Below are 27,871 nucleotides of genomic sequence, written 5' to 3' on the forward strand. Positions count from 1 at the left end.
CCCCTTCCTCTGTTCCACTGTCTAAAAATCAATGGAGCCCAGCCAGTGTGGCTCAGTGGATGAGAGTTGACCTATGAACCAGGAGGTCATGGTTCAATTCCTGGCTAGGGCACATGCCCAGGTTGTGGACTCAATCCCCTGTGTTGGGCGTGCAGGAGGCAGCCAATCAATAATGTTTCTCATCATTGATGTTTCTATCTCCTCCCTCTCCCTTCCTTTCTGAAATCAATAAAAATATATTATAAATAAATAAAAATCAATGGAAAAAATATCCTCAGGTGAGAATTAATAAAAAAGAAAAGCCCTAGCTGGTTTGGCTCAGTGGATAGAGCATCAGCCTAAGGACTGAAGGGTCCTAGGTTCGATTCCAGTCAAGGGCACATGCCTGGGTTGCGGGCTTGATCCCCAGCAGGGGGCGTGCAGGAGGCAGCTGATCAAAGATTCTCTCTCATCAGTGATGTTTCTCTTCCTCTCCTTTCCTCTCTGAAATCAATAAAAATATATTTTTTAAAAAGAAAAAAAGCCATTAATCTAAATTATACTAAGTATAAAAAACAGATAAACAAATTGCATATATTTCCTTTTCTCTTCATAAAAACTGCAGAAGCCTGGCTGGTGTGGCTCAGTGGTTGAGCACCAACCTATGAACCAGGAGGTCATGGTTCGATTCGCAGTCAGAGCACATGCCCAGGTTGCAGGCTTGATCCCCTGTGTTGGGTGTGCAGGAGGCAGCCAATTAATGATTTTTTCCATCATTGATGTTTCTATCTCCCTTTCTCTCTCTCTTCCTCTCTAAAATTAATTTAAAAATACATATTTTTAAAAACCTGCAGAAAACTCTTATTAAAGTACCCAATCATTAGTGAAACTTTTTTCTAGACAGATATTCTACATCAAAAACCCCATGAAGGAATTTATATAACTTTCTCTGAGCCTTTTACCTCCCCTATCTGCGTGAAGGAATTTAAATAGAAACACCTGCCGAAACCGGTTTGGCTCAGTGGATAGAGCGTCGGCCTTCGGACTCAAGGGTCCCAGGTTCGATTCCGGTCAAGGGCATGTACCTTGGTTGCGGGCATATCCCCAGTGGGGGGTGTGCAGGAGGCAGCTGATCGATGTTTCTCTCTCATCGATATTTCTAACTCTCTATCTCTCTCCCTTCTTCTCTGTAAAAAAAATCAATAAAATATTTTTAAAAAAAAAAAAAAGAAAAGAAACACCTGGCCAGGAAGGGAGCTAGCATAGGTAACTATTTTCATGTGAACCTAAGTGTGGTAGACAGAGAGGAACTCAGCAGCCTTGTTTGTTGACTCCTAGAGACCCATTGTTTCTGGGTGGCCCTACTAAGAATTTGTTTACCAAATGCTTGCTTCTTTGCATCTACCCATCAATTGCTTACCTTTCATTTGAAGTACAAATCACTAATCCCTTTTTCTTTAGCTCAAGATAGCTTATAAGCCTCAACTGCCTGTTTGTCCTCAAGACTCATATCCTAATGAAGCCCTTATCTGTACACATGTAATGCATTTGGTTATTTTCTCTTGTTAATCTGCCTCATGTCAATTTTATTATTAGATCACACAGAAGAACTTAGAAGAATAAAACCATATATATATATTTTTTTTTTTCCTCTCCTATAAACAGGGTGGGGCAAAAGTAGGTTTACAGTTGTAAGATACAGAGTTTATTCTTGAGCTATTATTAATTATTGTGTTATTTTCCATATGATCAACTGTGAACCTACTTATGCCCCACCCTCTATATGGGCAAAAATAGGTTTATAGTTGCGAGTACACGAAACAGTTTATTTTTGTATTATTATTTTTGTATTATTTATTTGTATTATAATTATAAACCTACTTTTGCCCACACTATATATTACTGCCCTCCCACTAAGGATTTCCATGATAAAAGGACCTGATATTTTACAAACACATTTTCTCTCCTTGACAACAAGGAGTTCCCTTGAAGTAGAGGAATATTTGCTGAGCTTCCTCCCTTCGTTCATCTTTCTAAGGCTGAGATGTAGGAAATGGGATAGGACTCAAGACGGGAAACTATTCTTCACCAGATTGTGCCTGATGAGTTCCTTCGCAAATTCAAAGGAAGAAGAAGCATTGTCCATCAAGCTTTTGAGTTCGGCCTGAAATTGAAAAAGGAAAGATTTATGAAAACAACACGTATGTAGTTCGAACACCACATATTTGCACAATGCTTTATAGCTTCAAAGAATTTAATATGCTATTTCATTTGTTCCTCAGGACTCTAAGAAATAATGTAATTATGATTATCCTCATTTTACAGTTGAGAACATTGAGGCCTATGAAAGTTTAGTGACTGGAACCTTACAGTAACCAGCAAGTTTGAAATTGGTGAACCCAAGTCTGAAGACTCCTTGAGTTAGTCTTTTCTCAGGGCCAAAGGTAATAAAGGAGTTAAAGTTTCTTTTTTAAAAATATGTTTGTTATTGATTTTAGAGAGAAAGGAAGGGAGAGGGAGAGATAGAAACATTGATGAGAGAGAAACATCAACATGATTGTCTGCTCCCGCCCACCCCCTACTAGGGATGAGCTGGCAACCCAGGCGTGTGCTCTGACCAGCTATGTGGGTTGACACTTAACCACTGAGCAACACCAACTGCGCAAGGAGTTAAACTTTTAGCAACTGAGGCTGACCCTTCAATCTGACCATTCCACCTGTATCCTGAATTCTCATAGTAACTCCTTCCTGCTGAATTGCTGTTTGTTTACATAACTCAATTAAAATGCCTCTTCCCACCCTGGCAGGATAGCTCAGTTGGTTAGAGCGTCACCTCTGTACAAGATTTCGGACTTGATCCCTGGTTAGGGCACATACCAATGAATGCATACATAAGTGAAACAACAAATGGACATGTTTTTTTTCCCTATCTCCCTCAAATTAATCAATCAATCAATCAAATAAAATACCTCTTCCTTCTATTTTATTTTTAATATATTTTATTGATTTTTTACAGAGAGGAAGAGAGAGGGATAGAGAGCTAGAAACATCGATGAGAGAGAAACATCGACCAGCTGCCTCTTGCACACCTCCTACTGGGGATGTGCCCGCAACCAATGTACATGCCCTTGACCGGAATCGAACCTGGGACCTTTCAGTCCGCAGACCGACGCTCTATCCACTGAGCCAAACCGGTTTCGGCTCTTCCTTCTATTTTATTATTTATTAGATCTCTTCTGCATTCTCTTACCCCCTTATCACCCCTTAGAATAAATGGTCAGTCATTTCCAGTGTCTTTACTAAGACACTATTCACCACTTCCACAGAGTTCTGCTATTTCTACCTTGCCAATCTATGATTTTGAGTATTCCTCTCTTCCTCCTTTTTCTATTTTCATCAGTGGGTAGCTAAGGTTTTGTGGATAAAATGATTAAATTCTTGATTATGCACACTAACCACTATAAACTTGTACTACGTGACCTCAGATGGGAGTGCACGTCTACTCAGCAATCCTTTTATTAATCTCTTCTCTTGATCACAGCAGCGATTCCAAAGTATTGGGTAATATTAGGGTAGACAATCTCAAGCTTTTACATCTCAAGATCGCTTTTATAATCTTAAGTATTATTAAGGATCCCAAACAGCTGTTGTTAATGTGGGTTATAGCCATCATTATTTATTGAATTAAAACAAAAAAATTTAAGTATTCAATTAATCAAAAAATATAAATCTACTATACATTAACGTAAATAACTTTTTAAAATTTAAAACAATTATGCTTTCCAAGACAAAAATTTTGTGAGAAGAGTGGGACCTGGCCCTGAACGGGTCTGCCTAGGGCCAGCTGGTAGTGTGTGGGTTCTTGATTTCATGCAGGAAAGATTTCAGATGATTATGAGGGTATGTTTATTAAAGCTGGGGACAGTGAAACAAGAAAGGGCTTAGCATAGAAAGCAACAGGAGAACTCCGGCTCACTGGGAAGTCAGAGAAAAGGGGATCTTGGAGACAGCTTTGGGGGTTAGTCTGAGAGGAGCGGCTGCTGCCCATGGCTCCACTGGTGGCAAGTCTCTTGGGGACCCTCAGAGTTTAGGAGATGCACACCTGCAGAGGAAGAGGGGAACAGAAATGGCGCAGGTTGGCTCCCTGGAGGGGGAGTAAGAGCTGAGTCCTTTGTCTTGAGGGTTTTTCTCTCTCTCTTGCAGGAGGTATCTTAGGGGAGGGTTTCAGGGAGAATATTCATCAGTTTTCCAGGTGTATTCTTTCAAGGTCATGGTCTCTGATTGGTCAGTGCCAGGGCAGGGGGTCATTAATCCCCGCAGCTGTTCCCATCTGTTTTTGCTGCTTTACTGGGCCTGGAGCTGAATGAAATACAACTGAGGTCTGAATGTTATCTCTAGGGAGGTGAATGCCTGTATCTGGCTGTTAATTGCTCAACCAGTTTGTTCAGCTATCTGTTCAGTTTCCCTATTCCACTTGTCCTGGCTTACTGGTCTGTCTCACTGTTTTCATTTTTGCAAATCTCTTTAATGTCTGGCTTAATAGAGGACAGCTAGATTGGCATATCTGTAACCCATTTGAAATATTTTGAAATCACACTATCTCTGGAAAAGTTGAACACTTGAGAGAATGAAAGTGAAAAGACAACATCTTTTAGTATTCTGAGGATAGTTTAAATCTCAGGCAGGGCTAGCCAGAACTAAGAGTGAGGCAAGTAGGTGCCCACAACACAGATTTAAAGCAGCACCACAGCAACCAGCCAGGACTCCACAGAGCTCCACTGGCAAGGGAAGGATGAACAGAACTGGCACATCCCTAACAAAGGATCATTGCCCAGCAAGGATTGCATAGGCAGTTCAGGCAATCTCATGCCTTGAGCTTGGTTCGAGGTGGACCCAAACTGACAGTTCTCTGGGGTATCTGACATAGAAAATGCATATCACTTAGGGAGAAAAGTGCCTTCATTGTAGGCCTTAAATTATTACTATACAAAGACACTAGACTCCTCGAGGGAGAACCAGGAGAAACGAGAAAAAAACAGAATCAGAGCCACAAAAATTTCAGAAATTCAAATTATTAAACTCAGATCACAAAACAAGTATGCTGACTATGTTTAAGACAATAAAAGACAAGCTTAAAAGCATAATACTGGAAATGACAAAAAGTGAAGACTTTTTAAGAAAAAAAGAACTTTTAGAAATATAAAATATTTTAAACAAAATTAATAACTGGATGGCTAAGTGTCATATAAATGAGCCAAAAATGACGACTGTATATTGGCCCCCTGCTTGTTTATACTTTCATAGCAGGCTGAGACCCATTAGCTCAAAAGCTTTCTAAAAAAGCTTTTTAAAAAATTAGCTTAAATTTTACTCATCCAGTTTGTTTTATTTTTTTATTATTTTTTAATGAATCTTTATTGTTCAGATTACAATTGTTTCTCCTTTTTCCCCACATATCTCCCCCCCACCCAGTTCCCCCCCCCCCGCTGTCCTTATCCATAGGTGTATGATTTTTGTCCAGACTCTTCCCATACTCCCCACACAGACACCCCTTTCCCCCTGAGAATTATCAATCCACTCCCATTCTATGCCTGATTCTATTAAGTTCACCAGTTTATTCTGTTCCTCAGATTTTTAATTCACTTGACTTTTAGATTCACTTGTTGATAGATAAGTATTTGTTGTTCATAATTTTTATCTTTCTTCTTCTTTTTCCTCTTTTTAAAGAATACCTTTCAGCATTTCATATAATGCTGGGTTGGTGGTGATGAACTCCTTTAGCTTTTTCTTATCTGTGAAGCTCTTTATCTGCCCTTCAATTCTGAATGATAACTTTGCTGGGTAGAGTAGTCTTGGTTGTAGGTTCCTGCTATTCATCACTTTGAATATTTCTTGCCACTCCCATCTGGCCTGCATGGTTTCTGTTGAGAAATTAGCTGATAATCGTATGGGAGCTCCCTTGTAGGTAACTAACTGTTTTTCTCTTGCTGCTTTTAATATTCTCTCTTTATCCTTTGCCCTTGGCATTTTAATTATGATGTGTCTTGGTGTGGTCCTCTTTGGATTCCTTTTGTTTGGGGTTCTGTGCGCTTCCTGGACTTGTAAGTCTATTTCTTTCATCAGGTGGGGGAAGTTTTCGTTCATTATTTCTTCAAATAGGTTTTCAGCATCTTGCTCTCTCTCTTCTTCTGGTACCCCCATAATTCTGATGTTGGTTCGCTTGAAGTTGTCCCAGAGGCTTCTTACACTATCTTCAACTTTCTGAATTCTCTTCTCTTCATGCTTCTCTGGAGGAGTCTCCTTGGCCTCTTTGTATTTCAAATCTTTGAGTTGATTCTTGCAATCCTCTAGACTGCTTTTGGGTCTCTGTATAATATTTTTTATCTCAGTCAGTGTATGTTTAATTTCTAGTTGGTCCTCATGGAATTTATCGGCCTTTTCCATGAACTTCTTGAAAAACCTTATAACTGTGGTTTTGAACTCTATGTCCAGTCGCTTGTTCTCCTCCATTTCTTTGGTTTGTGATCTGTTTCCTTGCCTTCTCATATTCTCTGCTTCCCTAAGTTGGTAGGGTAGTTTTGTGTACTAGGTGTCCTATTGGTTCAACGGGTCAGCCTCCCAGTTACCTGAGGTGGACACTCTTGGTGTACCCTTGTGTACTGTGTGTCCCCCAGCAGGAGCTACAGCAAGGGCTAGTTTTCTCCTCCTTTGCTTGGGCGGTTTTGGAGCAGTCTGACTGGAGCTGCAGTTAATTTGGTTGGGCTGCTCCAGAACAGGCCATTTATATGCAAAAGCCGCTGTGTGGAGCCTGGGCGGGTTTGTAGAATGTGCGGGGCGGGTCTCAGGGCTGGGCGGGGTCTCAGGGCGTCACTAGGCTGGGGCGTGGCCAACGGCGATGGCTGCCGTCAGCCGTCTCTGCCTTTCCACGTTTCCAAGTCCCTGCGCCCCGCGCTCCAGCGCAGTAAACAATGATTGCTGGGCGCACCTCTGCAAAAAAGTCACTCTCACTTTCCGACCCGATGGCCGAGAGTCCAGCTTCTCCCCGTAGGTGCCTGGGTCCCCCGAGTGTCCCCAGAAACTGGCTTTCAGAGTGATCGGGAGCTTGTCTCCCTGCGGGTTGAAGAAAAGCCGCGCACCCAGCCGCACGCCGCTAGCCCGATTCGTGTGCCTCCGTACCTCAGCTTTTCAGCGATTGTGCTCCTTTCTCTTCTTAGTTGTAAATCTTCCACTCAGCCAGCTTTCCCGTGGTTCTGGGTGGTAGACGTTTTTGTCTTTTAGTTGTATTTTTGAAATTGTTGTGTGAGGCAGCAGATTAGTTGTTTATGCCGCCATCTTGGTTCCTCAACAATGCCATCATCCAGTTTGTTTTAAATAAGCACAGTTTTAATCCTGATACTCTGCCTGTTGTTTTTTTTTTTAATATATTTTTATTGATTTTTTACAGAGAGGAAAGGAGAGGGATAGAGTTAGAAACATGGATGAGAGAGAAACATCGATCAGCTGACTCCTGCACACTCCCCACTGGGGATGTGCCCGCAACCAAGGTACATGCCCTCGACCGGAATCGAACCCGGGACCTTTCAGTCCGCAGGCCGACGCTCCATCCACTGAGCCAAACCGGTTTCGGCCCCTGCCTGGTTTTTATACCCCACAAACTTTCCAGACATCTACTAGCCATAGATAAGATAAACCCTAGAGCTATAAAGAACCTAACCTGCCCAGCTGGCATGGTTCAGTTGGTTGAGCGTGTCCCATGAACCAAGTCACAGTTCGATTCTTGGTCAGAGCACATGTCCAGGCTTCGGGCTCCCATCCCCAGTAGGGAACATGCAGGAGGCAGTCAATTGATGTTTCTCTCATCAATGTTTCTATCGCTCTCTCCCTCTCCCTTCCACTCTCTGAAATCAATAAAAACATATATATATTTTAAAAAGAACCTAAGCTGCTAGTTGCCTATCAGACCTCAAGCATTCTCTGACCCCGACACTCGCTCCCTGCTGCCGAGAGACATCCTCTAGACAACATAAGCTCCTATCCAAATCCTCTCCTCCCTGGAGTTACTGTACCCTCCTCCTCCCATTCTGGATGACGGTCTCTGTGCGATAGCCTCCAGACAGTCACATGCTCTAAAAGACCCGTCCCCCAAAAAACCTTTCAAAGAGTCACCCAAATAAAGTTTGTGCATGCTATTGTCACCTCATGGTCATATCTGTTTCGTTGATCAGCCCTGAAATCCCTGGAACACCCTACACTAGGTTTTACAGTAGGTTAGACAGGTCATAAAAAAGAATTAGTGAATGGGAAAACAGGTGTGAAGAAATTCTGCAGAGTATAGCACAGAGAGACAAAAGGAGGAAAATAACGAAAAGAGGGTAGGATTAGACAATACTGTAAAAGGGTCTAACATATGTGCCTGATTTAAGTTCCTGAGTGAAATATGAGCAATAATGGGTAGAAGAAAAATCTGAAAAAAATTTTTTTGAGAATTTTCTCTGATTAGAATAATTAATCCATCAATTCAATAAGTCCCGTGAGGACAAAATTTTTTTTAAAGTTCACATCTAGTTAAATAATAGTAAAACTGAAGGAAATAAAAACAATGGGAAGTTTTTAAAATTAAATTTTTATTAAAAAGATGGATTACTTTCAAATAAATTAGAATGATAGCTAACTTCTTAACATAAAAATGGAGCTAGAAGATCATGGAAAGATATCGTCAATGGGCCAATAGGTACTCTATACCTAATGAAAATATCTTATAATATAAAAAAGCAAAATAAAGACATCTTAAGACCAACAAAAACAGAATTTGCAACTAGACTCTAACTAAAGGAAATCTGAAGGATAATCTTTATTTTTAATTTTTAAAAAGTTATTTATTGATTTTAGAGAGAGTATAAGGGGGAGAGAGAGAGAGAAAGGGACAGAAACATTGATTTGTTCTTTCACTTATTTATGCATTAATTGGTTGATTCTCGTATGTATCCTGAATGGGGATTGAGCACAAAACCTTGGCGTTAACCAGCTGAGCTACCTGGCCAGGGACTGAAGGATAAATTTTACTTCAGTCAATAGAAAAAGAATCCCAGATGGAAGGTTTCAGTTACAAGTAAAAATAAAAAGGGAGATATGGGTAATACTATCAACAATAAAAATATATATTAAAAAATAAAATAGGTACCCCTCCAAAACAAGAATAAAAAGGAAAAACTATATTTAAATGTTGATAATCCTATATAATAAAGAGGTAATATGCAAATTGGCCATCACTCCAACACACAAGATGGCTAGCAGGGGAGGGCAGATGGGAGGGACCAGGCCTGCAGGGGAGAGCAGTTGGGAGGGACCAGGCCTGCAAGGGAGGGCAGTTGGGGGTGACCAGGCTGGCAGGGAAGAGCAGTTGGGGGCAACCGGGCCTGCAGGGGAAGACAGTTAGGGGTGAACGGGCAACCAGGCCGGCAGGGGAGGACAGTTGGGGGCGACCAGGTCTGCAGGGGAGGGCAGTTGGGGGCAACCAGGCATGAAGGGGAGGGCAGTTGGGAAGGACCAGGCCTGCATGGGAGGGCAGTGGGGGAAACCAGGCCTGCAGGGGAGGGCAGTTGGGGGGGACCAGGCCTGCAGGGGAGGGCAGTTGGGGGAAACCAGGCCTGCAGGGGAGGGCAGCTGGGGGCAACCAGAACTGCAGGGGAGAGTAGTAGGGGGGGACCAGGCCTGCAGGGTAGGGCAGTTGGGGGTGACCAGGCCTGCAAGGGAAGGCAGCTGGGTGCGACCAGGCCTATAGAGGAGGGCAGTTGGGGGTGACCAGGCCTGCAAGGGAAGGCAGTTAGGGGCGACCAGGCCAGCAGGGGAGAGCAGTTAGGGGTGACCAGGCTGGCAGGGAAGGGCAGTTGGGAGCGATCAGGCCAGCAGGGGAGGGCAGTTGGGAGTGACCAGGCCTGCAGGGGAGTTGAGGCAATCGGGCCGTCAGGGGAGCGGTTAGGTGTTGATCAGGCTCACAGGGTAGTGGTTAGGGGGTGATCAGGCTGGCAAGCAGAAGTGTTTAGGGGCAATCAGGCAGGCAGGCAGGCGAGGGGTTGGGAGCCAGCAGTCCTGGATTGTGAGAGGGATGTCCGACTGCCCGTTTAGGCCCAATCCCACCAGGGTTCCAGATTGGAGAGGGTGCAGACTGGGCTGAGGGACACATACCCCCACACCCACCTCGTGCGCGAATTTCATGCACCGGGCCTCTAGTACGAAATAAATGAATAGATTTAACAGCAATAATTTTTTTAAAATATGATACTAAAGTCCTTGCCAGTGTGGCTCAGTTGGTTGGGTGTCATCTTATGCACTGAAGGGTTGCCTGTTCAATTCCCAGTCAGGTACATGCCCAGGGTATGGTTTTGGTTGGTCCCATGTCAGGATGTATACAGGAGACAATCAATCAATGTTGTTGCTTTTCCTCTCTCCCTCTCCCTTCCTCTCTCTCACTCTAAGAACAAGACAAAAATAGCATATGATTTAGGAAGGGGGTAAATGAAGTGAAATATTGTCAAGTCTTTGTATTGCTTAGGAGGAGAATTAAAATTAACATTAGCCGAAACCGGTTTGGCTCAGTGGATAGAGCGTCGGCCTTCGGACTCAAGGGTCCCAGGTTCGATTCCGGTCAAGGGCATGTACCTTGGTTGCGGGCACATCCCCAGTGGGGGGTGTGCAAGAGGCAGCTGGTCGATGTTTCTCTCCCATTGATGTTTCTAACTCTCTATCCCTCTCTCTTCCTCTCTGTAAAAAATCAATAAAATATATATTTAAAAAAAAAAAAATTAACATTAAACTTGGTTAAATGAGGGATGTCTGTGGTAATTTTTATGGGAAGCACTAACGTATAAAAACAGAGTGTATAACTTCTGAAACTAGCAAAGGACAAATATAAAGATAAAAAATAGCCAATCAAAACCAATCCAAAAAATGACCAAAAAAGGAGAAAAAGAAATAGGTGAGACAAATAGAAATTATAGACTAATCAAACTGGTAAGTATTGACATAAAAATCTTAAATGGAATATTAGCTAACTGAATCCTGTGAAATTTTATTGTAAAGCTATAGTAATTAAGGCAGTATGGTACTGAGAGCAGGAATAAACAAATGGATCAATAGACTATAAGGCTTTAGAGTCAGATAGACATGGGTTTGAGACCTAAATTTGATACTTGTAAAATCTTAAGCAAGTTATTAAATGTACATTAAGAATTAAGTCAATCATTACAAATTATTTCATGATTATTAGAGAAGAGCTGTTAGGGCTGCTGAAGGAGGAATGCATGAGGCCAAAGTGGTAGGGAAGTATAAATTTACTAGAGGCCTGGTGCATAGATTTGTGCACTGGTGGGGTCCCTCGACTTGGCCTGTGCCCTCTCACAATCCAGGACCCCTTGGGGGATGTCAGTTAGCTGGTTTCAACCTGATCCACAGAGGCCTGATTCTGATAGGAGGGAGCCCGATCCCCGCAGGCCCGATCCAGACAGGAGGGAGTCCAATCCTGTGCATTGAGTGTCTGTCCCCTGGTGGTCAGTGCGCATCAGAGCGACCAGTCGACCTGTCATTTGGTCACTTAGGCTTTTATATATAGAGATTAGGTCATCTGGATACCAGATGGGCTGAGCTCCAAAATGGCGCCAGCCCCCAAAGATGGGGAGTCAGAGGTTTTTAAAGGATTGGGAAGGTCCGGAGGGGAGGGATAATGGTCTGAGCAAGTGGAATGTGATCTAAGTGAAAGGAAGTGTCCGTTGTGAAGTTGCCTAAAGGTCAGTTCCCAAGGGAGGGGTATAGATTCAATTATTTGATCAAACCTAACAAATGCCATTCGTGTTTGTGGAGAGAATGAACCATATAATATGGAACTCATTACACAAGTTACTAGAGGAATGCCTGATTGTAAATGTTTTAATAAAATTAAAAATAATAAAAATAAAATAAAAAAATGTTTTAATAAAATTATCACCAGCCCTGGCCAGGTAGTTCAGTTAGTTATGGTGTCCTCCCATACACCAAGGTTTTGGGTTCGATCCCCAGTCATGGCACATAAAAGAATCAACCAATGAATGCATGAATAAGTGGAACAACATATCAATGTTTCTCTCTCAAAATCAATAAAATAAATTTTTAGCCCTGACCGGTTTGGCTCAGTGGATAGAGTGTCAGCCTACAGACTCAAGGGTCCCGGGTTTGATTCCGATCGGGGCATTTGCCTTGGTTGCGGGCACATCCCTAGTGGGGGGTGTGCAGGAGGCAGCTGATTGATGTTTCTCTCTCATTGATGTTTCTGGCTCTATCTCCCTCTCCCTTCCTCTCTGTAAGAAATCAATAAAATATATTAAAAAATAAATTAAATTAAATAAAATTTAAAAAATAACAAAAAATAAAATGCATGTCCATCTTTTAAAAAAATTTTAATAAAATTATCTTAAGTACAAACTATATCCTACTGCTATAAAACATAAAAGTTTTTCAGGATACATCTGACAGTAATCTACTGCTGGAGTACATTATAAAATCAATATGTAAACTGCACTGACAATTTCAAGTGAAAAAGGTATGCCTTTTGGAGATGGGAAGTGCAGTTTGGCAACCTGACTTGGATAGCACTACACCTATAGAATACTGGTTAACCATGCTATTCACACCAGACTATAGACAGAACGTGTGCAAATAAAATTGGCAATGTCCCCAAGATTGATTCAAGGTAGAAAGGCAAAAATATATTTCTTTTCTTTGTTCTTACCAAGGATGAAAATTCTGAAGAGATCAAATTGCAAACCCAGTTTACTATTAAACTGCTGATGCTGGAAACTAGCCAATTAGATAGACTCAAGGGACTCTTTAGTTGAAATGAGCACACCCAAGAATGTATTTTAATGTAATATATAAATGGACTGTTCGATTATATACTGAGCAATTTAGTTGACTGGCATTTCTTTTGCCACAACTAACCACCTTTATTGACATAAGCCACAGAAAGTGAATCTGGGCTTATGCTAAAGACATGTGCTCTCCACCCCTCCTCCTTCCCTGCCAACTACTTCACACTGTTTCCCTGAGGAGTTGAATATCCTGTCAGCACGAAGTAAGTTCCTTGGTATTACATTTTCACAAATTTTACTTTGATATAGTCAATTTGCTGGTTTTAGTTTCTTTCTTTCCTCCTCTTACTCTGGGTAGCATGATACCAGTTAAAACTGTTTTTCGGATAAGGGTAAGATTTAAAAATTTTGACATATGCAGAAATTTTACTTTTAAATTTTGGTGGCTTCTGACATAAAGTAATGCCCAAGAAATAATTTCCAAACATGGTCGCCTCATAGTTAACTTAAAAATATGTGTACAAGACCTGGCCAGTGTGGCTCAGTTGGTTGGTCACCGTCTTATAAACCAGGAATTTGCTGATTCAATTCCCACAATGAGGTTTTGGGCTCAATACCTGGTAGGGGGCATGCAGGAGGCAGCTAATTGATGTTACTATCTCTCTCTCTCTCTCCCTTTCTCTCTCTCTAATAAATTCTTCTTTTAAAGAAATTTGTACAATGTTGGGCAAAAATAGGTTTACAGTTGTTTGTATGGAAAAATAATAAAATAATTAATAAATAATAACACAAAGTAAACTCTTGTGTTCTGCATACTCACAACTGTAATCCTACCTCCTCCTCCCCTTAAATAACCAAATCTGTACATAGATATAGTATAGTACATGCTCTCTATCTATATATGTTTACAGCTATATACCCGTATATATATGCATGCATGTGTGTGTGTGAAATGTTAAATAAAATAAAAGGGGGGTCATAATGTATGGCCTCCTGTGTACTCTCAGTAGTTTCCTATAAAAAGAGAGTTCTAACAGAATTTACCACAGGGTTGTCAGGAAAACTAAATAAAGGATATAAAGTATTCTGCACAGTATTTATAAGGTAGTTAAGTTCTAAGTATTTATAAAACATCTACCACTACTGATTCTTATAATAACCTTGAAGGAGACAATGAAGTGTACCAACCCAAGGAAGATGGCCAGGAATGAGAAAGGTGTATGCAAAGTAATGGCAGTTAGAGAGTATGGCATATGGAGCAAACTCACTGGTTGGGCCGGAGAGGACAAGACTAGAGGCAGGGAAAGAACTGAAATAAGTGATGAGGACTAGAGCACTGGCAAAAGAGAAAGCAGATAGACAAAAGGGATATCTAGAACATAGAACTGGTAGGAACTGGTAAATGATTAGATGGGGAATGAAGGAGAAGAGAGTGATGGATATCCTAAGATTGGATGTGATTTACATATTGCTGATAGTGAACCAAAGAGCCTCAAAAATATTTTGGAGGAAGAAGTGAAAATATCTGATTTTAACATAGTTAATGTAGGGCATCTAGGAAAAGATCATCTACAATATATTAGGCATACACAGAGAATTTAGAAGTCAAGATTCTTTTTAGAAGATCTGATAAATATAAATATTGAAATAATTAGGTTCATATAGAATCACACTGGCAATAACAAAGGGGTATTGATCAAGACTTATAGATAATAGTGTCATTAATAACCCAGGAAGCATAGGGTAATTTGAAACGGAATTAAGTTAAAAAACAAATTTCCATCACTACCTCAGCTGCTTTGCCATTGTAAAGACGAAAATGATTACAGGCCTTAAGATTGAGTGCGATGGTGCTATCAGGAATTTGCTGAAGGTAAACAGCCAGAACTTCTTGAGACACATCATAGTAATCCAACTTGTAGTAACACAGAGCCACATAAACATTAAGGGCAAGGTATTCCCTATTAGAAAAGAATTAAAGGTTAACAGAAATGCTGTCAAACTACAAAGACTTTTTTAACAGCCAAGAACAGCAAGGCAAAAAGGATATGAATTTGCCTTTTGAAGAAAGAAGGCAAGATGTAATCAGTGCAGGATTTTTCTTGGTATTGTAATTTTGGATGTTTTGATAAGTAGAAAAAAGGATGATAATTAGAGAAGCAAGTGAAAAGTTTAATTCCTACCTACTCATGTTAAAAAAACTAACATCCTATTTAATAATGAGGTAATATGCAAATTGACTCTCATGCCCTTGCATCACAAGATGGCTGCCCCCATGTCATCACAAGATGACCACCCCCACATTGTCACAAGATGGCCAGCAGGGGAGGGCAGTTGGGGGCAACCAGGCCTGCAGGGGAGGGCAGTTGGGGGTGATGGGGCTGGCAGGGGAGTGGTTAGGTGTCAATCAAGCCGGCAGGGGAGCGGTTAGGGGGTGATCAGGCTGGCAGGCAGAGTAGTTTGGGGCAATCAGGAAGCCAGGCAGGCGAGTGGTTAGGAGCCAGCAGTCACAGATTGTGACTAAACTGGCAGTCGGACATCCCCCAAGGGGTCCCAGATTGGAGAGGGTGCAGGCTGGGCTAAGGGACACCCCTCCAATGCACAAATTTTGTGCACCAGGCCTCTAGTACAACATAATTGAGTATAAATGCAAATAAGCACACACCATACAGAAGATGGGACAGACAAGGCAAGTAGACCTGATGACTTAAAATGGGAATGAGTGGGAGACTGTGAAAGTAAAGCAAAAGAAGGAGAAGAGAGGTGGATGAGATATTTGGGGGATGTGGGAGAGAGGCAAAGTGGTCAGTGATAAAGTTGCAATGTTAATTTTTCCAATTTCATCACCAAGTTACCTAAAAGGTACTGCAACTTTGAAATTGATACACCTAGACCATACATTATCAATAGGGGAAATATCACTCGTATATGGGGCAATAATTGGTTCTTATAAAGAGGTGGGAAATTATACTAATTTTGTATACAAAGCATAGCTATACATACAGTACATAAACAAATATACAGTATATATGTGGTATTATAATTCCATGGGAGGGCAATTGGGGGGGGGGGGGAAGGTCTAAAAAGGCTCCTTGGAAGGGTGATAATGAAATAAATGTGGAAAAACCTTTATCTAGACAATAAAGAGTTCTTACGCTCACCAGATTAGCTAACAGATTTGAACACATGGTGATACAAGATCTAAAGGACATTATATCTTTAGCCAAACTAGTTACAGAAGAAACTAATAAAATGAGATTTTGAGTAGACATAAAAGGACACAGACCTGTTATCTAGCAGTATTCGCTTATAAATATCAATAGCTTCTTGGTAGTGAGATCTCATATAGTGGATTGAGGCCAAACTGAGCTGATCTTCCGTGATATCCTGAAGATTCTGATGGAAGTTCATCAACTTCTTCTCATCATTAAACTAAAATTGTAAGAGAGAAAAAGACATGTGAAGTTTCACATTAGCCCTGGCTGGGTAGCTCAGTTGGTCAGAGTGTTGTCCTGATATACTAAGGTTGCACATTCCATCCCCAGTCAGGGCACCTACAAGAAACAATCAATGAATGCATAAATAAGTGGAACAACACATCTGTATCTCTCTGTCTCTCTCTCTCCCTTCCTCTCTCTAAATTTAATATTAAAAAAATTCATATTACAGTATAGTCAGAGATATCAACACCTACGTTATAGAGATTTTAACTCCTCCTCCTCCAGCCATTTTGTCTCTATGTTCTCCCTATTTCCCTTCAGTTCTTGTCTCCTCCTTTGTCGATCCTTCAGAGAAAGAATGGAAATAGCCTCTGGAAGCATAGTCTTGACGATGGAAAGCCTTTAAGTTAGAGGTCATATTACTTACTTGATCCCTCTTCCCTCTTTATCTTACCTACTTTTTCTGTTCTATTTCTTTCTTGATATTTTCTCCCTTTCCTCATTTTCTTGTTCTCTTTATCTTTTCTTTTTTTAAAAAAAATATGTTTTTTATCGATATTAGAGAGAGAGAAAGGGAGAGGGAAAGAGAGAGAAATAATGATGTGAGAGCAGGACATTGATTGACTGCCTCCTGTGCCCCCCCTACTGGGGATCAAGCCCACAACCTGGGTATGTGCCCTGACCTAGAATGGAACCAGCGACCACGCTCAACCACTGAGCCACATCGGCCAGGCTTCTTCTTTTTTTTAAAATTATTTTAGAGGGAAAGAGGAAGGGAGACACAGGAGAGAGAAACATTGATTTTGCCACTCCACTTATTTATGCATTCATTGGTTGTTTCTTGTATGTGCCCTGTCAGGGAATTGATCCTACAACCTTGGTGTATTGGAACAACACTCTAACCAACTGAGCTACCTAGCCAGGGCCTCTTTACCCTTTTTTATATGCTGTTTACAAGAGAGACATTTAAAATATAAGGATACAAAGAAGTAGAAAGTAAAAGGATGTAAAGAGTCATAACAGGCCAACAGTAATCAAAAAAGATCTGATGTAGCTATATAAATATGACAAAGTAGACTTTATATGGAAAAGAGTTTTTACAGATAAAGGCAGACATTGTAACAAGAATTTCTAATAATTAACAAGAATTTCTAGTTAATTATTTCTTACCGTTGTTGGTAATAAGAAAATAAAAGAAAAAAAATTTTTTAAATGTGTGAAATCAGAATATGAATACCTTGTGAGCCAAATGAAAGAGGAGGCGGTTTTGAAGTCGGCTTTTTGGAGCTAAAAAAAAGAAAAATCCAAGCTGCTTATTAAAGAACTTAATTGCCTACAGCACTTAGTCCCATGCAGGAATGACATGAGACTCAGATAAGCCTTCCCAAATCCTTACTTATCTGCTCCTGCTATATCTCTGCTACATAACAACACATATTATTTTAGTCTAGTTTCCACCTGTGTGACAGCATCAAGAACCAGAAGAAAAGCATCCTAAGGCTCTGCTCTTCCCAATCACTTTTCTACCTGATTCTATTATGGCGGACCACAGCCCACCACTGTGCTGTTCACTGAACCAAACACTGGAAATAAACAGTTATGGTCATTTCAATACATGTAGGAATCCATTCTCATTCAGCTGTTCTTCCCAGTATGCTTGGTCAATTCCTTCTGAAATCTCTTTTTCCACAGTTATACTACCACAAGAGGCCGGTGCATGAAAATTCATGCACTGAAGGGGGGGGGGGGGGCGTCCCTCAGCCCGGCCTGCCCCCTTTCACAGTCCGGGAGCCCTCAGGGGCGGAAGGCGACACCCCTATCACAACTCTGCTGCTGCCACTGCCAGCAGCACAAGCCTTGGCCAGCCCTGATTACCTGAGCCTCGGGCGGCCCTGGGCAGCTGGGCGGCTGGGCAGCCACCATCCAAGGCTTGCCGGCACCTCGGGCCGGTCCTGGGCAGTTGGTGGGCTGAGGGGACTGGGGGACTCCAGAGGCAGGTGCGCAGAGTGGCCAGGCCTACCTGGGGGCGGGCCCAGCCTTGCAACGTGCCTGCCACCCCGGTGGGGCTGAGGGAACTGGGCATCACCATCTTGTGGCTATGGGCACCACCATCTTTGAGGGTGTGACAGTCAATTAGCATATTCCCTTCTTATTGGCTGTGGGCACCACCATCTTTGAGAGTGTGGCAGTCAATTAGCATATTCCCTCTTTATTAAATAGGATATTTTCTTAAGTGCTAGTCCAGCCTCTACTCCATAGATCTTCGAGCATGATAATCTGCTACAATGAAACAGGAAGCCAAGCAAAAAGGTTATCACCTTTCAAGTTCAAAATCCTCTTTGCACTCTTGGAGAATTTCCCAATTCTGTACACTCAATCCTATATCTTTTTATAGCAAAAGTCATACTTCAATGTATAAAAAAATAAAATAGCTCTGGCCAGGTAGCTCAGTTGGTTAGTGTTGACCCAATATACCAAGGTTGTGGTTTCCATCTCTGGTCAGGGCACATATATAAGAATCAAGCAATGAATGAATAAATAAGTGGAACAACAAATTAATGTTTCTCACTCTATATCCTTTCCCCTCTCTCTCTAAAATCAATAAATAAAAATTTAGAAACAATGAAAAAATATGTATGAAAAGATATATAGCTACCTTGATCATCTTCTGTGTGTCTAACACTGTTCTAGGCACAGATAAAGCAAGTAACTTAAAGGCCTTTATAAATAATTGGGAAAAACTACATTAGTACATATGACACAATTTGGGTACAAATCAAGTAAGGCTTTAAGTTCCATATTTTCCATGAATTTGAGCTGAAATTCTAAATATGTATGTCAGTTAATTCACTAAGAATTCTACCCTGGAATACATTCTTCCCTTACAAATTTATTTCTTTTTTGTTAGTTTAAATATGTTTTCATTGATTTTTTTAGAGAGAGAGGAAGGGAGAGAGAGAGAAACAACAATGTGAGAGAAAAACAATTTTCGGCTGCCTTCTGCACACGCGGACTAGGGATGGGTGATCGAACCCACAACCTGGGTATGTGCCCTGACCAGAATCAAACCTGCAACCTTTTGGTGCATGGGACAATGCTCAACCAACTGAGCGACACTGGCCTGGGCACAAATTTCTTAAAATATATTACTTTGCCCACTTTCTCTACCTTTGTTTGAATTTAATTTCATTCATACTCTAATTCTTAATCTTTCCTCCCATATTTCCCTTTGCCCTATTCTTGTTTGCAAATTTGAGTCTAGTTCTCCAAAATGACTGTCATGACAAGTAAAGCAAAAGTAAAGAAGTACGGATTCTTCATACTGAAATTACTTGGCTTCTCACTCAGAAGCAGAAACAGCAGCTATAAAATCCACATCCATAAGAGCTTGAACAACTATCCCCCACTCCCACCAAAAGCATGAACATGCTATCCTGCTGGGGCCTAAGAAAGATACCTTGCTCTTTTTCTTCCCTCATTCTTCTGCCAGAAGCTGTACCTTCTAAGAAAGGGTGGTGGGGGAGCAGCACACACAACCTTGGTGTATTGGGTTGACGTTCTAACCAACTTAGCTACTCGGCCAGAGCACAGACATAAATTTGCTCAAAAACAATATTCTTTGAAGAGTAAAGCTATTTTTTTTTTAGTTTTCTAATATTACTTGAATTTTCATCAACAGAAATAGAAATTAAATTTTTAAATCAACAAAATGACTCTGACAATTAGTGATGAATATCAGACATTAAAGGGCCCCATTTTACCTTTGAATCCAGCAGCTTCAGCTTGCTTATACATTCCAAGAAAAAAGTAGGTACAGGCTAGATTCACCCACACTTCAGGATTGCAATTTTCCTCTTTTGTTACATTTTCATATTCCTGAAATATGTATTAAGCAGTGATGTTATTTCGGCAATAACACAATAGATGGGCCATCCTTCTATGATGGAATAGGACTTCTTACTGAGATTGGAAAACTTCCTACTTAGGGACTCTGAATGCTCAACTATTCCCTACCTGTAAGGTTAAAAACACTGCAGCTAGCCCTAGACCAGTGATGGCAAACCTATGACACGCGTGTCAGCACTGACACGCGTAGCCATTTCTGATGACACGCGGCCGCTGAGGCGGCCACATGCCGAGGATGAAACATTTGCGAAATAATGCTTTTTCCTCAAAGTGACAGGTAGCTCAGTTGGTTAGTGTTGACCCAATATACCAAGGTTGCCGTTTCCATCTCTGGAAAGGGCACATATATAAGAATCAAGCAGCCGAAACCGGTTTGGCTCAGTGGATAGAGCGTCGGCCTGCAGACTGAGGGGTCCCGGGTTCGATTCGGTCAAGGGCATGTACATTGGTTGCAGGCACGTCCCCGGTGGGGGGTGTGCAGGAGGCAGGTGGTCGATGTTTCTCTCTCATCGATGTTTCTAGCTCTCTATCCCTCTCCCTTCCTCTCTGTAAGAAATCAATAAAATATATAAAAAAAAAAAAAGAATCAAGCAATGAATGCATAACCCGAGTTATGCTCAGTTTTTTGGCGAAGTTTGACACACCAAGCTCAAAAGGCTGCCCATCACTGCCCTAGACCGTTTGGCTCAACCTTACAGCCTTGATCTCCTCCCAGGTTGGGGCGTGTGTGGGAGACAACCAATTGATGTGTCTCTCTCATATCGATGTTTCTCTCTCTCTGTCTCTCCCCCTCCCTCCCTTCCACTCTCTCTAAAAATCAATGAAAAAATATCCTCGGGTGAGGATTAACAAAAGACAAACAAACAAAACACTGCAGCTAAAACTCAATCCCACCCGTGTAGGACTGTGGTCCACAGACTCTTACACTTGTTTTTTCCCCTTTTTAACAATGATATGAGCTATAAACTGCATAAATGAACAGTTATGAAAATATTTTATTTTTACTAACTTAAAAAGACAAACAAAATATACTTTATAAAACTGCACAGGTTCGGTTAACTTAAAATCTGATAGCATTACTACACTACAAATTTCACTTCATTCTAATTGTTCTTTGGCTTTATTTGGCTTTACATTTTTTAAAAGCCTTTTTCCCCCCCTACCCACAACCTCTTTCTGAGATTCATTTTGTCAACTACACTTTTCATATACTCTTACTATTTATCGGTCTATACTAGATGCCTTTGCTTTTTCTTATTACATTTGGGTTAATCTCCTTTCTCCTACATCTTTCACAAACACTACCAGCCTCTATACTATCCTTTTCACATCTTCTCTTTTCCTTCACCAATTTTGTTGCTTTTGTTCTTCATCTCACCACATTACCTGATCTTGGATACTTTCATTTTAGTTATGCAGGTTCTTTAAATATCCTTAGATTACATTTTGAGAGTAAGAATATGTGGGAATTGTTTAAACAATTTCATTTATGAATTAAAAATTGCTTGACAAAAGGCATCTATAATTTTATCTAGATCCATAATCTTATGCATTGTTCATTACAATGACCAAGAAAAACAACTTCAAAATTAAAGATAATGTAATCTTTCATATCTCTAAAAAATAACCAAACAAAAGAAAAATGAACTTCTTTTGAAGAAAGACTCATAAAATCTTTTCTATCAAAATAGTTTATTTTTCCTTTCCTGAAGACTTAAGAAATAGTAATGTTGTACAATGTCACTAATTTATATCTAAAAGCAAAAGGAAACAAGATATATACACATACTTGAACATATAAAGAATTCTGAAGCAACTCATCAAAAAAGAGCCAATGGCTGCCTCCATTAACAAATAAGTACAATTGGGAACAGCTTTTTTTTTTTTTTTTACTTTGTACCCTTCTATGTTGTTTGAATTTTATCATAAGCATGTATTCTCATAAGCAAGTATTATTATAATAACATTTTCAAAGCCCTTCTGTTATAAATTCTCTTTTTACTAACCTCCAAAGCTCTCTTGTAGTCACCCAGGTGAAAAGCACAGTATCCAATCCACAAATTAGTATCCTCTTCTTGTTCCCCAACATGACGTTTGAACTTCAGGTTAAAATTTCATGGAAAAAAAAAAATCACAGGATAACTTTTTAAAGTAACCCCTGTTTTTTTAAAAAAATGCTACATTAAATTACTGACAAATAATTAAAAAATCATAATAGAAACAAATGAATATCCAATTTAATCAAACCGATACTTATATAACTCAGCACAATTACCTTCTAGTTGTTACAGAAATTGATATTTTAAAACACTTCACGTTTATTTTTCTTTATTTGCTGACACCTCACTCCAGAAAGTATTTAAACATTATCCTCATAACAATTCTGTGTGATATATAAAAACATAAGAATTATATGAAACATTTAATTCAAAATAATTGAAAGTAGATAGATGAAGCAACAAAGCTCCAGGCCATACAGCCTGTAGGTGTGGAGGCAGGAACTTAAAGTCACGTTTCACTCCAAATCCCATGTTCTCACCCTCCATGCTCCACCACATTCAGCTTCATGGTTCAAACCTGTCTCATTAGTATACGTATATATTTACTCATCCTATCTAATAAAGAGGGAATATGCTAATTGACCCTCACACCATTGCAAAGATGATGGCACCCACAGCCAAGAAGGAGGGAATATGCTAATTGACTGCCCCACTCTCAAAGATGGCAGTGCCCACAGTCAATAAGGAGGGAATATGCTAATTGACTGCCCCCCCATAAAGATGACGGCTCCCAGGTCCCTCAGCCCCTCCTGCCTCCAGAGTCCCCCAGGCCCTCAGCCCCCCAGGGCCCACCCTAGGTGCAGGCAAGCCTCAGATGGTGGCTGCCCAGCCACCCAGGGCCGCCTGAGGCTCAGGTAACCAGGGCCGGTTGAGGCTTGCACTGCCAGCAGTGGCAGCAGCAGAGGTGTGATGGGCATCGCCTTCCCCTGATTGCTGGGTCGCCTCCTGCCCCTGAGGGCTCCTGGACTGTGAGAGGGGGCAGTCCGTGCTGAGGGACTCCCTCTCCAGTGCATGAATTTTCATGCACCGGGCCTCTAGTAGGTTATAACAGTTCACTGAGGACAAGTCACTAAATCACTCTCTGACCCTTTTTATAAAAAAATATATTTTATTGATTCTTCACAGAGAGAAAGGGAGAGGGATAGAGAGCTAGAAACATCGATGAGAGAGATACATCGACCAGCCGCCTCCTGCACACCCCCCACCGGGGATGTGCCCGCAACCAATGTACATGCCCCTGACCGGAATCGAACCTGGGACCTCTCAGTCCGCAGACCAACGCGCTATCCACTGAGCCAAACCGGTTTCGGCCACTCTCTGACCCTTGAACAGGCTTACCAGGACCTGAGAGTTAAGGATATTCAGAAGATTGGCATCTTATGTCCATTAGGAACAAATATTTATGAATTCTTCAGTCAACAATAGAAAAGTCCTATGTTGGAGGAAAGGACTGAACCCTGAAGAAGGAGTCTGAACTACCTTGGTGAGAGGTTTTCACTCCACAGGTTGATAAATCAAAAACATGGGTGAGGTCCTGGTCAGGATTTACACCAAGGTTTCCAGTTTGATATCTATTCAGGGCACATGTAAGAATCAACCAATGGTCCTGACCATTGTATCTAGGTGGTTAGAGCATCAGTCTACACACTGGAGGGTTTTGGGTTTCATCAAGGACACATACCTGGGTTGCAGGTTCCATCCCCACCCCCCATTGGTTGGGTTGCGTGTGGGAGGCAACCAATCGATGTGTCTCTCTCACATCAATGTTTCTCTCTCTCTCTCTCTCTCTCCTCTTTCTCTCTCTCTCTCTCTTCCCCCTCACCCCCCTTCCCTTCCAGTCTCAATGAAAAAAAATATCCTCACTCCTTGGATGAGGATTCAAAAAAAGAAGAATCAACTAATGAATGCATAAATAGGTGGAACAATAAATCAATGTCTCTCTCTTCCTCTCTCTTTCAAAATAAAAAGAAATTTTAAAAAATATGGGTGAAAAATTAAATAGTCAAACACATATTTACATATCATTGCTACAAAATTTTGGATGCCTTTAATTATTATAAGATGAAGGCATTCTTTGATACTTTCTTGTCTGGGTTAAGAAGTTACTCCTGTAGTTAACTCCATCACATTAGAAATTCTCCTCTCACAAATGCTGTGAATTTAAGTTCAGTACTTTAGACCTGAAGAAATTCTTATTCTTATTTGAGGTCTCCCTGAATTTATCCCAGGAATTAAGGAGAGTTCATGAGACTTCCTCATCCCTACCATGGAAGTTCCCATTCCCATACATCATGGCACTTCTACTTAAAGGCAGTGTGGGATTACACATAAGGAAAATGTGGTCATTGCCTTAAAAAGAGAGAGGAAGCCGAAACCGGTTTGGCTCAGTGGATAGAGCATCCCAGGTTTGATTCCGGTCAAGCATGTACCTTGGTTGCGGGCACAACCCCAATGGGGGGGGGTGCAAGAGGCAGCTAATTGGTGTTTCTCTCTCAATGTTTCTAACTCTCTATCCCTCTCTCTTCCTCTCTGAAAAAAATCAATAAAATATATTAAAAAAAAAAAAAAGAGAGAGAAAAAAAAAAAACACCACAGAGACTGGCAAAAATTAGACATACACACACCACTCAGTCCACTAATTTATAGAGCTGGAAGGTCCTTCTAGGTCAACTCCCCACTTTAAAGATGAGAAGACTGATTCAAAAAAGTTAAACAGCTCTAGCCGAGTAGCTCAGTTGGTTAGAGCATTGACTGATACACCAAGGTTGCCGATTCAGCCCCTGGTTAGGGCACATACATACAAGAAGCAACCAATGAATGCATAAATAAGTGGAACAACAAATCAACATTTCTCTCTCTATAAAATCAAATTAAAAAAAAAAGTTAACTAATCTGCTCCATACCAGATCACTAGGAGAAAAATGTAGGACTATCCATGGAAGACTGAGAAAGATATATAAAGCTAAATTAAAACAATTATTAAGTCTATAATGGTGCTTTGGAGAAATGACTCCGGTACAACATAAGGAGGCTTGCTGTCAAGCATCACCTGTACATTCTTTGGTGCACCCCTTCATTCTCCTTCACGCCCCTATAGCATGTGCTTTCCACAAAGCAGTTTCTCCAAGTGCACTGTCCTTGAACTACCTACATCAGACGCACTCAGCCTACTTGCCTAAAATACAGGCTCCTTAGCACCACTGTAGACTGATTCTGTAAAGAATCAGAATCCCTGTCCTGGTCGGGAGGCTCAGTTGTTTGGAGCTTTGTCCTGTGCACCACCTACGTTGCAGTTTCCATCCCTAGTCGAGGTGCATGTTGGAGGCAACCTCACATCTGATGTTTCTCTCCCCCCCTCCTCTCTCTCAAAAAAATAATCCATCCGTAAGGCAGAAGCCCAGGAATATAAAGCACCGTAGGTGGTTCGGATAGATATTAAATTTAAGAACTACTGCCATAGAGATTGAAATATTTTCTGAAGATTTAGTATTTAAGACAATAAGCATGAAACATAGTAGATTAAATTTAATCAAAATTTTATAACCTAGAACCAGTATAAATCATAAATTGGTCAGGGGTTGGGATAAAGAAATGTATGAACTAACACTGTATTAAATGACCCTCCATATTTTTAGGTTGGATTCACCCTCAGTGGGGCTAGATATAATTAAAAGTGTCCCTCGATAAATATGTCTATCTCTTTAGTTCATCTTCTTTAAAAATGCTTTTTTATTGATTTCAGAGAGGAAGGGAGAGGGAGAGAGAAACATCAATGATGAGAATCATTGATTGGCTGCCTCCTGCACACCCCCTACTTGGGATCCTCGGGGAACCCCAGCACGTGTCCTGACTGGGAATCAAGCCATGACCTTCTGGTTCATAGATAGAGGCTCAACCACTGAGCCACACCAGCCGGGCCTATAGTTCATCTTTAACCAGATTTATAGTTAACTTGGAAACTGGAATCTTTGCCTGACTCGACTTACAGGCAGCCCCAGAACGCACCCACCTGTTCCAACAGCGTAACAACCAGCAGCCACCCACGCATTCATCCCTATTCCTGGTGTTCACCTCCTAAGAAGTACCCTTCTTGGGACATTACCTCCAATAGGGTAATGGCTCCGGTGAAATCTCTTTGTGAAAGTAGCTCCTCTAGTTTTGGCATCTTCCTGCCTTTCTTCTTCCTTTTGTCAGTGTGGGGTAGGTCCCCACCTACAGCAGGTTTGGCCCTTGAAAGCATCTGTGAAAGAAACGACAGAAAGCCGTGCGATCCTATTACGATGGTCCGTTTTAAACGGTGACAGCGCCAGCATTTACAAGTCAAATCCGTCACAACGAACCCCAGAGAAGCCTATGAAACCCTTTTTGGTGACTAAAGTATTGTTACTAAAAGGGCCATCGCCCTGTACTGTGCTGAACCAAATAGCCGCTCCCAACTTCTTCATCTTCTCCAATTAGGGTGCGGAAAGAGATGCTTTCCTGAAGCTTCTGTCCTCCTAGCCTTCCTTCCCTGGGTCTGCTTTCCATGCCACGCGCAGCTCAGGTGCCGGGAGGTAAGCAATCGGGAGCGAAGAAAGCACCGAGGTATTGACAGTTGCATCCCTGTCCCCCAACCATCCTCTGCTGACACGTCTAGACTTTACCGACAGGGTGCTGGGAACCTCGAATCTGCAGCCCCAGGACACACTCAAAAGTTCTCCCTCCCTGTTCGGCGCCACTAACCATATTGGCGTCGGTCCTGTGAGTCCCCTCCGCAGACAGACAGCAAAGGCCAAGCCTCCGTGCTTCTCCTCGTACGCAGCTCGCTCGGTCTCCAAGGCAACCCCACGGGGGCGTGGAAGGAGGGGGCTGGTCCGTCCCGAGCAGCGCTCCGAGGAGAACCGGTGCCTTTACCTTTTTGGTTCCCGCGTCTCCGCCGCTGCAGGACTGGAAGTTCCTCTCGGGACGAGATCCTCGGGTTGTTTTTACTTCCTTTTTATTGAATATTTTTGGTGACACTAACAAAATTATACAGGTTTCAGGTGCACAAACATCTGTACACCACTATATTGAGCTCACCGCCCCAAGCCAAGTCCCCTTCCATCACCATTTATTCCCCCCAAACCCTCCACCTCTCTCCACACCCCGCAATTACAACACTGTTGTCCGTGTCCACGAGGGGTTTTCTTTCTTTCTTTTTTTTTTTTTTTACTCAATCTCTCCATTCCCCGCAGCTCAACTCCCCCCCTGCACCAGCTGTCAGCCTGCTCTCTATGCTTGTACCTCTATTTTGCTTGTTAGTTCATTTTGTTCTTCAGAGAGCGACGTTTTCTGTGCTGCGAGCGAGAGTTTGATTCTATATGAGTTTAGGAAAAAGCAAATTAGAATGGCATTGCTTTTCAAATACAAGTTTCCTGGGAAAGTAATCTACAAGGACCACTTCCGCTTATCGACCGCGTGGGGCTCCATAGCAACCCCCGCCGCTGCCTGGCACGTGATCTTGATCTCGGGCGGGTGCCGGAAGGTTAGGTGGGGAAAATTCTGCTGAACCAAGGAAGCTGACGTGTGGAGGCGGGAGTTCTTCATAATGCAGTTTCTTATTTCCATAGATACACCCTCACACAATAGGTACTGTAAGCAAACTGTGTCGGTTGGACGACTTATCTTA

The 27,871-nt window shown here is 41.6% G+C and overlaps 1 protein-coding gene across 1 annotated transcript in view; it reads right to left on the bottom strand.

The window, feature by feature from the left end:
• IFT56 (intraflagellar transport 56) overlaps window positions 1-26,513 on the bottom strand; it is a 50,532-nt gene extending 24,019 nt beyond the window's left edge. Inside the window, exons 1-7 of the mRNA XM_008150482.3 lie at window positions 26,327-26,513; window positions 22,171-22,263; window positions 20,020-20,134; window positions 17,496-17,545; window positions 16,105-16,250; window positions 14,608-14,779; window positions 2,069-2,143 (exon numbers count right to left, since the gene is read on the bottom strand). Coding sequence (XP_008148704.2) covers window positions 2,069-2,143; window positions 14,608-14,779; window positions 16,105-16,250; window positions 17,496-17,545; window positions 20,020-20,134; window positions 22,171-22,263; window positions 26,327-26,464 — 789 coding nt within the window. The 5' untranslated portion in view covers window positions 26,465-26,513. The remainder of the gene's footprint in view (window positions 1-2,068; window positions 2,144-14,607; window positions 14,780-16,104; window positions 16,251-17,495; window positions 17,546-20,019; window positions 20,135-22,170; window positions 22,264-26,326) is intronic.
• Between the last annotated feature and the right edge of the window lie 1,358 nt (window positions 26,514-27,871).

Source organism: Eptesicus fuscus, chromosome 14 (assembly GCF_027574615.1).
Source record: "Eptesicus fuscus isolate TK198812 chromosome 14, DD_ASM_mEF_20220401, whole genome shotgun sequence".
NCBI classification, from domain to species: Eukaryota; Metazoa; Chordata; class Mammalia; order Chiroptera; family Vespertilionidae; genus Eptesicus; species Eptesicus fuscus.